This window comes from Dendrobium catenatum, unplaced genomic scaffold, assembly GCF_001605985.2.
Source record: "Dendrobium catenatum unplaced genomic scaffold, ASM160598v2 fragScaff_scaffold_370, whole genome shotgun sequence".
NCBI lineage: Eukaryota > Viridiplantae > Streptophyta > Magnoliopsida > Asparagales > Orchidaceae > Dendrobium > Dendrobium catenatum.
The window spans coordinates 2,506,513-2,520,402 of record NW_021318832.1 but is presented as its reverse complement, the minus strand read 5'-3'; the positions used below and the strand labels follow the sequence as shown (position 1 = coordinate 2,520,402).

General features: G+C 37.6%; 1 protein-coding gene across 1 annotated transcript; it reads right to left on the bottom strand.

Moving 5' to 3' along the window:
* Window positions 1-3,800: 3,800 nt before the first annotated feature.
* LOC110113837 (IQ domain-containing protein IQM1-like) lies at window positions 3,801-8,382 on the bottom strand. The gene is made up of 13 exons (XM_028693851.1): window positions 8,290-8,382; window positions 8,169-8,182; window positions 7,259-7,312; window positions 7,059-7,173; window positions 6,877-6,942; window positions 5,766-5,854; window positions 5,469-5,556; window positions 5,433-5,437; window positions 5,239-5,371; window positions 4,924-5,016; window positions 4,253-4,354; window positions 4,035-4,159; window positions 3,801-3,969 (listed from the first exon to the last, which is right to left on the bottom strand). Exons 1-13 carry the CDS (start codon window positions 8,380-8,382, stop codon window positions 3,801-3,803), a joined length of 1,146 nt encoding a protein of 381 aa, XP_028549684.1.
* Window positions 8,383-13,890: the final 5,508 nt, after the last annotated feature.

Sequence of the window (13,890 nt, the reverse complement as noted above, 5' to 3'; positions counted from 1 at the left end):
TAATCATTTCTTCTTGATTTTACATTATTTATGCTTCTTTTCTTAAAAAAAAAAAAAAAACAGTATCAATAATTTGAGTAATAATTAGAACAAATTTGTCTCTAGAGTCTAATGATTTCTCATTAAATTCCTCCCCAGCAGCTGATGAAATGTCATCATTTAACCAGTCACCATGTATAACCTCATAATCCCTCTTATTACAAGGTACGTGAGCTATCAAAGCATCAATTAAAAGAATGAATATATGAACATCAACAAGAGGCAAACCAAAAAATTTCGTCATAGGATCATCACCCTTAGGTAAAGAAGCACTAAAACGATCTGAAGTATCCAAAGAATCAGCACCGTTACTACAATTAAGAGGCAAAATCCTACCCGTAGGTGAGACACAGGCACTGTCCCCCATGATTCCTATCATTGCTTCTGATCAAAATGTTGTAACTTCTGATCTGAGCAGAAGTGAACGTTTTCCCAAGGGTTGAAGTCGAACATGAACAAAGGTGCTGGTGAGGCGGCGATTCCTTCACTGCGAGCGAACTCCCTTCATTGCTTCAAATCAAAATGTTGTAACTTTCGATCCGACCGGAAGTAAATGTCATCCAAGGAGCAAAGTCGAACAAGAACGAAGGAGCCAGTGAGGTGGCGACTCTTTCACTACGAGCGAACTCCCGTCGTTGCTTTCGATCAAACTGTTGTAACTTTCGATCCAGCCAGCGAACTCTTGTCACAGCTAACAAAGTCGAACAACACTTTTCGGGCCAGGTTTGGGTTGACCCAAACCTAAAGCGGGTCTGGTTTGGGTCCAAAAAACTAACCCGTTCACAAAAATGAGATGGGTTCAGGTTGAACTGAATAGTGTTAGGTCAATTTCGAGTTCAACCCAAATCTGACCCGTGACTTGAAATTGACACCCTTATCTAAAGGGGATAAATTGAATCCACTTTAGCTGACATAGGGCTTTGCGCCGAATCGATTATATCCTATTAATTCATTGCTTAATGATGTAACACCGTTGGAGAACATACGAGCTATGATCATAATCATAATATAATGATGTCATTTTGCAGCAAAACCACCTAGTGAAAGGGTCTCAATCATGACTATTTACCTGTGGGGCCATTTAACGGCAAAAACACCAATGTGATGCCATTTTACGGTGAAACCATAGATTAGAGGATATGTGTCATGTCTGTATTGGTAAGAGATATATTAAGAATGAATCTTATTTATATTCTCGACTAGACATTAGCATTTTTTGAGCTGAACTAATTTGTATATTTATCTATATCTGCAAACGGTTATGGAAAGTGGATGGATATTTTTTCTTTAAGCATTTGATGATTAATTTCATTTTAAATATCCTGGTATTGGGTGGTTATTTTAGAATTTTAAATTTTTATGGTCATTTGGGATGTATTAAATATATTTATGGTCCCCTCAAATTTTTTGTCAACACGATCATCATCAGGGTGATGTTGTAGTCACTTTAAAGATTTGTATTTTATTAAAACTTGAAAGCCTCAAAAGTATAGGGTCTCCTCCGGTTGAGATAAACATTAAATAAGACCATCATCAAGGTTATGTTGTAGTCACTTTAAAAGATTTGTATTTTGTTGATGCTTGAAAGCATCGGAAAATATAGGATTCTCTCCAGTTGAGATAAATATTCAACACAATCATCATTGAGATGTTCATAAGCAATTTTGTTTTTGTTGATGGAATCTTGTCGACTATATCAATTTACTGATAGAGGATCAGGTTGGTATCTAAATTTATTTCTCAATCTGTGTAGCTTCCTCAAACGTCACCCGTGTACCTACGACACGCTCGTCGGGGCCCCGGTTGGTATATGCTGTTACATGCATTTTGTATTATATGATTGATATATGTATGTAGTGGGTGTATGTGATGTATGTGCATATATTACGTACATCGGCTCATGTATTTTGCTTTTTTTGCATTTGCATATTATGTAGTTGCAGCATGTGGTATTTTTGTATGCAGATAGAATAGTGCCTGATATTACTTGAATGAAACCCTCTGTATCCTATAAAGGCATGCATATTATGTGATGCATATGAATGTGTATTTTAATGCATGAGAGGGGGTGTTTTGCATTTTTAAATGCAACTAGCTATGCAGGTAACTATTGCTACCAAGTATGTAGTACTTTATTTTAGGCTTTATTGACGCCTTTAATCAATTTGTATGAATGTCGTGAATCTGGTGGCGTAACGCATTGACATATATAGCAATGCATTTAGGGGGGCATTCCAAAATATTTGGAATTAATCAATTATGTGGGTAACTATCATTTGAATGTGCACAACATTCATATTTAAAAGCTTATAGATGCTTTTTGTCTGCGTGAACAAGTGTTGGTGATCCAATGGTGCAGCGTTGCACTTCAGTGGCTCACAATTTCTTTTACTATTGATTCCTTGTTGTTGCTTACAGGTGAATCATAACGTTGCATTCAAATAGTCACGAGACACTTCATTGTTCTGATGCAAGCTCCATCTTCTTGTCTTTCAAGAGATTGGATCCACGAATTCTCAAATCTTTGCTTAGATTAGATGAGGATATCCAAATTGCATGAGGTCGTTTTGTGATAGATTATGTATTATAGTCTAATGAAACTAAAGGATTGGTTGATACATTGTTGGATTTATTTATCTCCATTTCATCACAATGTAACCTCCTCGAAGCATGAATAGGACAACTAACATGATAGGTTTTAGTATCTCAACGATATTCTAGTATCTGATATGCATATGGGATGTGGAATCTTCTCTTGCAACCCTTGACAAAGCAATCAAAAGCAGCTCTCTTCAATTTACAGCTGCAACATTTAATGGTGCACGCGTAGGACATTAAGTTATGAAGCTTGATCTAAGACTATTTGTCTTTCATTCAAATAAAAATAGCATTTATCCAGAAACCTTAGTATTTCTGAAGAGATGATATAATGAGATTTTTTTGCTTGAACTGCTCAATCTTTGATTCTACATAATCATTCAACTTCGTATGCTTAGTGCCACAGTTAGGGCCTTCTGCTGGTAGCAGATCAAGGGGTCTCCACTTTACACAAAGTTGCATTTTTTTATCCCAGTTGCCACCATCAAAACCTCTATAGTTATAAATTGGAGGGTTTGGGAATAGGCACACTAGGTGCTCGATTGAATGTCTCATCTTTTGTTTTTACTTTACTTTACATACACCTAACTAAACAGAAAAAATAATTATCATGCATTCACTTTATAGACAACCAAATATTATCATGCATTTACTTTGCATTGCATTCACTTTACACTGCATTTATTTTATATTGTATTTACTTTACAGCCAACCAAATAGCCCCTATGAGAAAAATTTTAGCATGGGGAAAATAAGAACTTGCTATTGTATGCTTCTTTTATCTACAATCCCTTTTTATCTACAAAAAAGCATTGTTAACTAATTACATATCTGACAGCATGAACAAGAAAATGAACAATGAACAGATCTTTTATACAATTGTACATTATAAGAAGTTTATGAAAGCAATCTTCGACATCAGTAAGGACACAATGATCTTTCTATCAGCTGTTCTTCAATCTCTGATAAATCTCAACTCATATCAATGGTTTGTTTTGCTTTGCGATTATAATCAAAAGATGCAGTAGTAGTAGTTGAAGTTTCATGTTCTCTTTTTTTGGGTTTTGGAAGCGTTAGCAAGGAACATCAATGCACATCTATTCCAGTTGTGGAGAAACCCTCACTCCAGGACTAGGCCTGGGAGATGGGATTGGAGTCTTAGTCTAAGTTGAAGGAGCAGCAGCAACTGAAAGATTGACCTGCTCAAGTGCTTGACATTGCATATCAGAAGAGTACTCTAACATAAAACCAATACGAGGGCCAGCTCCAGTACTCCATTTTTGAGCGAGCGGCTCATTGGATTCAATCAATGGAGGTTGGTCAATATAATTCCTGTATCAAATTCATTCTCTTTAGCAAACTTTTCAGTATCAATGGTATTTGTAGATTCAGCCAACCCTACCACCATTTGATCCTTCTCTGCCTCATTTATTTCCATGGTCATCATAGTATCCTTACTCCTAAACATCTTAAATGATGAGGAATTATCAAGGGAACGTTCATCCTCATCAATTGAACATGTCTGCATAAATTACACAAAAGATATGATTAAATTAGAATGCAGAGGGATTCAACATTTAAATAGTTCATGGTAGTTGAAATGAGGATTGAATACCTTAACATTTGTGAGGTCTACATTATTCTCTTCTAGGAAGTTTATGAACTCCTTAAAATTTTCTTCTGTTGGGAGGTAGTGACCGCTGTTTGGCCAAATAGCCTGTAAAAGACAAAGTACTATAAGTTAACCGATAAAACTACTATGTTATTCTTAGGCCGGTCCAGCCGGTCCACACGGGACCGGCCCAGGCGAATAGAGGCGGAACTTCTCCGCCTCTCCCGCGAAGCCGATCAAGCAACAAGTTTTTGGGAGCCAAATAGGAAAGAATATTGGGTGAATTAAGAGGAAAAATTGAATGTATGGATTATTTAGGGATTTCCTTTTGATTTGTATGCATTAAATAGTTTATTTTCCTAGGGTTAGGACATCTTGAATTTGGCTGAAATTTGAGATCTCTTAGTTTGTCTTGGGCTCTAGCGGCGTCTAGAGATTGGGAGAGATTGATCCTCCTTTCGAATTAAGGATCACTTGTATCTTGTTTGTTTTTCTTACGTTAGTTGATTTTTGCAATAAAATATACTGTTTTCCCTTATTTTCATTGGAGTTTGGAAGAATTTTCTCGATGTTTTCCGAAAATTGATAGGAAATACTTGAGATCTACAAGTGTTTTCTATCGGTTATATGTTGCTAATCTTCTTTCTTCTATGTTCTTGAATTATAGCAGATACCTTTAAGAAACCATCCTTGACAACAAGCCTTCCAGCAGCAGTTGTAGCTCCCCCAGCTAGAAAACTTGAGTGCTGAAATTTGCCCTTTTTCTTCTGCTCACAAAATAAGAGGAAGAATAAGAGAAAAATGCAAATGAAGGTTTCATTTGGGATGGCTTTCTTACTACTTCTTAAAGTTACTTTCTAGGACAAATTAAAATTTTTGTACTAATTTTTTACTAAAAAAACTGCTTTAAGAAGCAGTAAGAAAGCGGTCCCAAACGAAGCTGAAATGTCTCAAGTTTCAACTTTAAGCCAATTCGATTTATAGAATACCTGTCCCACATATAAAGCTCCAGAAGTGCTCAGAACAAATATCCATTTTGCATCATCAGCAGTATGTACAGTCAACTCAGTTAGCTTATAAATAAGTTTCCCATCCTTGATTGTAACTTCATAAGCTCCTCTCCTTCTGTATTACCAACTAAATATTTTCGATCAGGAAAGAAAATTTATTACAATAGTTTTACTGGAACTTACAAGATATGAAAACTTCAGAAGCATACCGGGCCAAGATATTTGATGCACTGTTGCTGAAGAATGCTTCTTGGGCATTTTTTGAGACTAAATTCTTTACCATATCCAACATCCAACCTTCATTATTCCAGCAGTAGTGAGGTGGTGTGGTGGAAATTTAGGCTTCATTTGGGACGGCTTTCTTGCTGCTTCTAAAAACTACTTTCTAGTACAAAAATTTTAATTTTTTTATTAGAAAGCAACTTTGAGAAGCAGCAAGAAAGCTGTCCTAAACGAAGCCTTAAACATTTGGAAAGAAGATAAAAGCCCAAGGTGTACAAACTTACCAGTAAAAAAATGGTTGAGTGCTCTCACTTTCAAACCAGACTTCATAGTAGAACTGCAAATTGTGCCCATATCGATGCCTTGGATCGATCTGTAGAACATTGCAGTAAATATCAAAAGATTAATCATGGGTGCAGTAAAGAAGAAATTTACGTCAACTAAAATGGTTGAATGTAGTAGAGAGTTTATCAACTACAACATACCCTGTATAGTCACTATCTATATTGTTGATTACTTGTTATATTTCAAATGGGACTTGACTTCGTTTAACCATAAACTAAATTAATATAAGCAGAAGGATAAGATTTCAAAAAGAATCTAATAGGAAATGCTTGAATATTTCAAGTTAATCCTAACAAGAATAGAGAAAACAGCAATAGAATCGCACAAAATTTGGTGGAGAACTCTCCAAATTGTAATTGGATTGCAAAAGAGAGAACTAACAGAAACAACGAAAGCAAAGATACAATTGATCCTCAATTCGAGAGGAAGATCGTTCTCTCTAAATCTCTAGATGAGTCTAGAGCCCAAGACATCAAGAAGAACCCTCACAAAAACCCAATAAACAAATATAACCCTAACCCTAATCCTCCTCCCATACTTAAGGCATACAATTAGAAAAAAAAATACAATTAAAACAACAACAACAACATTGCAATATGGGATCTAAACCAGTTAAACTTGTCTGGAACTTTGGATCTGATCGTTTTTAGTAATAGGACAATATGATCATTCAAACTCTTTATAATTGGCAAATACCTAGTTCAGTGACACTGTTATATTATATATATTTTTTTAAAAAATACAATTAAAACAACAAGACAAAAAGACCTAAAGGCCCTTGCCGCCCTCTCCTTTGGTTCTAAATTTGAATTTGAAATCAAATGGACCCCACCCCATCTCTCTCTCTCTCTCCCTCTTGCCGCCGCCCCTTCTCCTATAAACATGAACCGGCCCTTTAGAAGGGGTCGACTGGACCAGCCCACTAGGGGCCGGTCTAACAGAAACCTAAGTTTAGAGTAAAACTATTCAAGGTTGTTGTATCTCAAGTCTTGCTTATCCAACATAAAAAAAAAAAAAAAAAAATCATATAGAAATATATAGAAAGCTCACAGCTTCTAGCCAGTGCTGCAATGCTAGTTTTTGAGCTTTATCACTTTTTGACAAGCCCTTACCAACCTGCAAGGATTACAAGAGCGAACAATTAAATCAAGGTCAGTTTGAAAGAGAATGCATAAGAACACAATTCTTGAAAGATTTCACATCAATAATAATAATTTTGTTTCTGTCATTACCTTTGCAGCCCTTGTTCGAGCCCTGGCCCAACGTGAAGCTGTGGTCTCAGGCTTTTCTTCATTGAAAAATGATATAGAGCTGCGCTTCAAAGATGCAAAATCCAAAGCCCTCCACCTGTGAAATTTAAAGGAAAATATTTAAGGCAAAGCTCAAGGTAGCTTAAGAAGTTTAAAGACCAAAATTAAAATAATTAACTAACCAAAGCTCCTCAACCTCAACTGCACAATCTGCCAGATTTCTTCTTGTTCGATAACTTTAGAGTTTAGGGTGTCCTGTAAGAACAGATTAAATAATATTTTATTTTGCTCTTAGCTTAGAATGGATATAGATAGCAATCACTAAGTAATAAAAACAGAATGAACTAAAGCTGATCATTAGGAAGAAAGCAATAGATCCAAGACAATCAAGTAGAAAAAACAAATATTATTGGAAAAATTTTAAACTTTTAATATAGTAAAGGTTATTTGTAATTTGTCACTTCTGAATTTTATTTTTTACCCTCAACCGACTTTTTTTCATACAATTTGCTCCTTTAGAAATCGGAAAGCTTCTTGGCCTCTCTTTATTTTTATCCGATTATGTTGAACTTTTCTAACAATCACAAACAAGTCTGTGAAAAACGATTATGTGCAAAAATAAATTATTTTTACACCCTTATATATTTTTTTATAAATTTGTCACTTGCCTCTTCTGAAAACTAAGGTTGATTCCATCCCAGATCACATTGGAGTATATAATAATCTAACATCAACCAAGCAATATAAAAGTTGAGTTGCTACTAGTGACCTCTGCTCATTTACCTAAAACTTTTGGGTTAATATTTGCTCATTCATTAGCATCTTGTGCACAAATTTAGCCCTAGCCCCTAGTGCTTCAATCATGTCAGATAGAGGATTTATTATTCTGTGCGGAGTTTTGACGGTGTCCAGAGCCGATTAAAATGCATCCCGCCATCGGGGTACCTAGCGTTTAACCGGACCGGAGAACCGTCCGGTGTTCGCACAGAATAATAGCTCAACATACAATGGCCACTTGAGAAAGATAGAACGGTAAGACGAGATAGGAAGCTGCTCATAGAGATAATGCATAGTTGTAAAAACATTCATCACTCATTAACCAAAACCTGAAAGCGTAATATAAGAATCAAAGCAAGAACATAGACAAATAAACAAAATCCAGAAATCGAAAATGAAGAAGAAGATAGATTTCTTATTCCCCTATTGTTCATACCTGTTGAAGGAGAAACGGGTGAAGGCAAAGGAAAGAGCACAGAAGCTCAGGCAGGAGAAGAACAACAAAGCACCCTGCTTCCGAGCTCACCATTTTGACTCTATATAAACTATGAAAGCCTGGAGGACATTTCATTTGGATTTAAAAAAAGAATGAAAGCCTATGAGGAAACAAAGTCTTCTGGTTATCTCAACCACGGAAGTATTTGCACAAATAAAATAAAATCATTAGTGTCACAAATGATATTAAATTTTGATTAAAAAAGTTGGGAAGGAGCTATCAAGAAGGATGTTGCTCTTGTTGGGGAAACAGGAGCAGCAAGGAGGGAATTTGCTTCATGGAAAGATTCAACATTTTCATATCAAGATAGGTGTGGTTTCACACTGGGCCGGCGTTGAGGAGAAATTATTCTGTGCGGACGCCGAATGCAGTTTATTGTCCGGAGACCAATCAGAATACGTCACATTAGCAGTATAAAGCGGTACGGAGCTGCGGTGCCGAGCAGTACGGAGCCGGGTTCCGAGGAGGGGGTGACGTGGCGCATTTTGATTAGTCTCTGGACGACGTTCGGTGTCCCTACATAATAATTTCTCTTTAAGTAGAATTAAGAATTCATTGTTTTTTTTAATTAGGAGTTTTATACTTTTATGAGAAAAAATGTTTATTAATTCTTTAATCATGAGTAGTAAAAATTAAAAAAAAAAAGTTGTAATTAATTTTCTGGCCTAATGTCTGTTTAATTCAGGAAGGCTAAAAGATGCAATCCAATAATTAGTTAATTATTTAATGCAAAGGACATCGATAACATTAAGTAATTATCTTATTTTTAATCGACATAATCAAACTTTCAGTGATCCTTTATCATCTTAATCAAAATTTAGGTAATAATTAATTGTATTAAGTTTAATCATAATCATTCATTAATTACTGATTGAGAAACCCTTATGAAAAAATCGTAGTTGAACGCTTAAACTTAAAGACAATTTTTAACGTAATAGTTTCATTAGAAATTTCAAAGTAAAGCGTGTTTGCATCGGAGCACTTGTGGGATGGACGATCTTCTAGGAAGTTATACTCTTAAAAGAAAAACCGTAAGTTATTAGATCAAAATGGACAATATCTTGATGTTTGAGAGTTTGAGCTTTTACAAATAGTATTAGAGCAATATAATAGCCGAAAGATTATATCTTATCTTTAGAATCCTATTCGTCTAATAGAAAATTATGGGTTAAAGAAAATGACGAGGACGTCAGTTATTTTAAGTGGTGAAGATTTTGAAACCTTATGAAAATCAAGTTGAACATTTAAACGTTGAGCCACATTTTGATGTAATAGTTGGAGTTTCGTTAATACTTTTAAAATTAAACAGGCTTGTATCGGAGGACTCATGTGATGTGTGATCTTCTGAAAAGTTATACCAATGGAGCAGAATTTTGAACCGTCAAACCAAAGCAGGCAATATCTAGATGGTTCAAAGTTTGAGCTATTAAACTTATTTAATTAATTTAGCTGCAAAATATATTAATTAATTGATTTGTAAATAATTAGACTAGTTTAAAATTAAGAACTTAAAATAATCTCTAATTAAATTAGGATTATTTTCTAATCATTGATTACTTACTAAGTATATAAATTAATTAGTATATTTGGTTGATCCAATGTTTTGTGTGGAGTTATACTAAGGCTGTAATATAGATTAGGATCGAGACTAAGGTAAAGCGAGAAAAGGGATTGGATTTAAAAATTTTCCTAAAGTATAGATCAAGCTGAACTCTTAGACGGAGGGAAAGTTATTACGTCCGGATAAACGGTAAATCCGGACAAATATCGAGCGATACCGAGTGCTCGATAACGAGCACCCAAGTGATGTGACATTTTGTTATTGGTCTCTGGACGTATTCGATGTCCGGTCACAATAATTACTCCAGAGAGGGAGAGTTAAAAGGTGAGTCAAATTAGAACTATATTCATATACAAAGAATGCTCGGGAGAATAGAAGGGAATAGAGTTTTGACTAAATTTATAAGATAATATCATGAGCACTCTTCATCAGTGATCCCTTTTTTATAGATAATGATCAAGATTTTATGTTAAAAAAATACAATAAGAGCACATATCAATAATGTGTATAAATAGATTACGTGTAATTGTTTGTAGAACGAGTGTGTCTTATGTTAGAGTGCGGGAGCGAAAGTAGATTCGAGGCGCCCTTTGTTAAAGTACTGTCCACGTCATCTATCTCTTGTACTTTCTTGCTTTACTTAAGTCTATATATATCATCTCCTGTACTACAAACATTAATAACAATATACTTTTTCTAGTTCTCTCTGTCTGTTCTGCTTTTCTCTTCTCCGTCTTCTTGCCTAAGGCAAGAACTCTGTTTTCTGTAATCTTCAAACGTCTTCATGGTATCAGAGCATCGTCGCTTCACGGCTCAGATCTAAACTCCATGGCCGACCAAAATTCAGCCACCTCGCACCGGACGACTTCGGACATCTCCGAGGCTCTCGCTGAATTCGTCATCCCTGCACCCCTTAAGTTCTTGATCTCCAACACCAAGAACTTGGTGTCCACACAATTGAACACTGACAACTACGCAATATGGAGGCTGCAACTGCAACAACATTTCACTGCAAATGGATTCGGAGGTCATCTCACCGGAATCACAGCTTGCCCTCCGGAGTCTTCCAAGAAAGAACACAATCTGTGGAAACTTATTGACAGAAATTTGGTATCTGCCCTTCTTTCCACTATCTCCTCATCCGTGCTTCCCTACGTTCTCTCTCTCCAAACCGCCCACGAAGTTTGGACTACACTCGAGCAGCGACTTCAACCTACAAATCGCTCACGAGTCATTCAACTTAAAAATGAATTACACAACATTCAGAAGAAGGATCGCACCATTCATCAATATCTTGATCAAATCAAGATTCTCGTGGACAACATTGCTGCCGCAGGATCCAAGATCGACGCCGAGGATGTAACACTATACATTTTAAATGGTCTTCCCACTGAGTATAACCCATTCAAAACAGCCATAAGAACGTCTCTGAGCCCCATCAGTCTCGACACTCTGTACTCGTTACTATGTAGCGAGGAGATCAATCTCCAGCATGAACGGTGTCAAGAGGGCAAGGCTCAATCGGATGCAGCGGCATTTCTTTCCACCAGAAACAATCAAGGACGTTCTACTCGGTATCGCGGACGGAATTTCAATTCAAGAAATCTGCCCACAACTGGAAATCTGCCTAAAGCTGACACACAAAACTCCTCAAGAAACACCTCCAATCGGCCTATCTGTCAAATATGCGGCAAATCAGGTCATGAGGCACTTAACTGCTGGCATAGATGCAATCTACAGTATGCACCTCCCTCAAACCAGCGGGCCTTGGCCGTCCAACAACAATTTTCATCTACCGGTGACTGGATTCTGGACTCCGGAGCGTCATCTCATCTCACCTCGGACGTCTCCACCCTTCAAAACCCCACCCCGTACTCTGGCCAAGATTCCGTCTCAATCGCGAATGGTAACAATCTACCCATTCAAAACTCAGGTCAAGGAATCCTACCTCTACCTGACTCATATCGTAAGCTGAAACTTCGCAATATTCTTCATGTTCCTTCTCTCTCACATAATCTGTTATCTATTGCTAAACTCACATCTGATAATAACATTTCAGTTTCATTTAATGCTAACGGTTTTGAATTTAAGGATCGTCGGGACAATCGAACGCTTCTCCGGGGACCTCAACATCATGGGCTGTATCACATTAGGATTCCAAACAAATGTCATACCACTGCGTTTCAGGTTTCTCACAATGCTCGGGCACGATGGCATGCCCGTTTGGGCCACCCTCACTCTCGGTTGCTAAGTTCTTTGGCAACACAAATACCAGAATTAGCCGGCTCTCATTCTTTTTTAGACGATTGTGTCTCCTGTAACGTTTCTAAATGTCATAAGTTGCCTTTTCTACCTAGTTCTTCTGTGTGTAATAAACCATTCCAGTTAATTCACTCGGACGTATGGGGTCCGGCTCCGATAGCTTCGATGAATGGTTTCTTTTACTATGCTATTTTCATTGATGAATTTACAAAATTTACTTGGCTATATTTGCTAACCTCCAAGAACGAAACACTTGCTAAGTTCAAACAACTCCATAATATGATTAAAAACAAATTTGGCTCTAGCATTCAAACTTTCAGGTCAGACGGTGGCGGTGAGTTCAACAGCACCGAATTTCGACTTTATTTGATCAACAATGGTATCACTCATCAAGTGAGCTGCCCTCACACGCCCGAACAAAATGGTACCGCAGAACGCAAACATCGACATCTTCTCGACACCACTCGGGCACTTCTTCATGCTGCGGGTCTTCCTCATAATCTTTGGGCGGACGCCGTATCTACGGCCAACTACCTAATAAATCGGTTACCTTCCCCGAACCTATTAAACCACACTCCGTACTATCGTCTACATGGAAAAGAGGCCTCATACGATCATCTACGAACATTCGGTTGTCTCTGTTTTCCGTGGACCAAACCTTACGCTACCAACAAGCTATCTCCTAGATCCACCGAGTGCATCTTCATAGGCTATTCTTCTCAACACAAGGGATATCGATGTCTGCATATACCGTCCAAACGTATATACATATCACGGCATGTCAAATTCGTTGAAAATACCTTCCCGTTCACATTGCCCCCAGCAAACAGGCCCAAAGACACGCCGCCCAGGACAGACAATCCACTACTTCTTATTCCCACATCGCAGCTAACTCATTCTTCTTCACAGGTACCCATTGTTCATAGTTCATCACAAGGTCTCTCCTCACCAATTCACGGGGCATCTCCTCAGCACACTACAACATCAACAAATCCCTCCAGTCACACAAGTTCTCAGCCCCCTCCGGTTCACCCGATGATCACTAGGCTACGGGATGGCATAAGCAAACCAAAACTCATTTTCGACTTATCTGCTGTTCCAACCATCAACTCCACCCCCACGTCGTACAAACAGGCATCTCAACACGAACACTGGCGCACAGCCATGAAGGCCGAATTCTCGGCTCTTCAGCAAAACGGCACATGGTCCCTCGTTCCTCGTCCTACTAACAAACCCATATTAGGATGCAAATGGACGTTCAAGAACAAGCTGCACCCAAATGGTCAAATAGCGAGACACAAGGCACGACTGGTCGCACAAGGTTGCTCGCAAGAATTCGGCGTCAATTACACAGAAACCTTTAGCCCAGTTGCCAAAATGGTGACAATCCGCATTCTTCTTACTATAGCTGTACAAAACCAATGGCCAGTTATCCAACTTGATGTCACCAATGCTTTTCTCCACGGAGATCTGTCGGACGAAATCTACATGAAACAACCTGCTGGTTTCATAGATTCCCAACATCCGCAGCATGTATGCAAATTACACAAATCAATTTATGGGCTCAAACAATCGCCGCGCCAGTGGTTTCAGAAATTTACGGCCTTCCTCCAATCTCTCGGGTTCCAATTTAGTAAAGCGGACCCTTCCCTGCTTCTCTACAACCAAAATTCCATTCAAATTTTCTTTCTTATATACGTTGATGACATTCTTGTTGC

What these genes read in the sequence shown, in the direction of transcription:
- LOC110113837 (XM_028693851.1), bottom strand. Translation starts at nt 8,382, where the DNA reads ATGGTGAGCTCGGAAGCAGGGTGCTTTGTTGTTCTTCTCCTGCCTGAG. An exon ending in TCAAGGATGGTTTCTTAAAG is followed by an intron (nt 4,355 to 4,923) that starts GTATCTGCTATA and finishes TGTCTTTTACAG; the next exon opens with GCTATTTGGCCAAACAGCGG. An exon ending in AAGGATCAAATGGTGGTAGG is followed by an intron (nt 3,970 to 4,034) that starts GTTGGCTGAATC and finishes AATTTGATACAG; the next exon opens with GAATTATATTGACCAACCTC.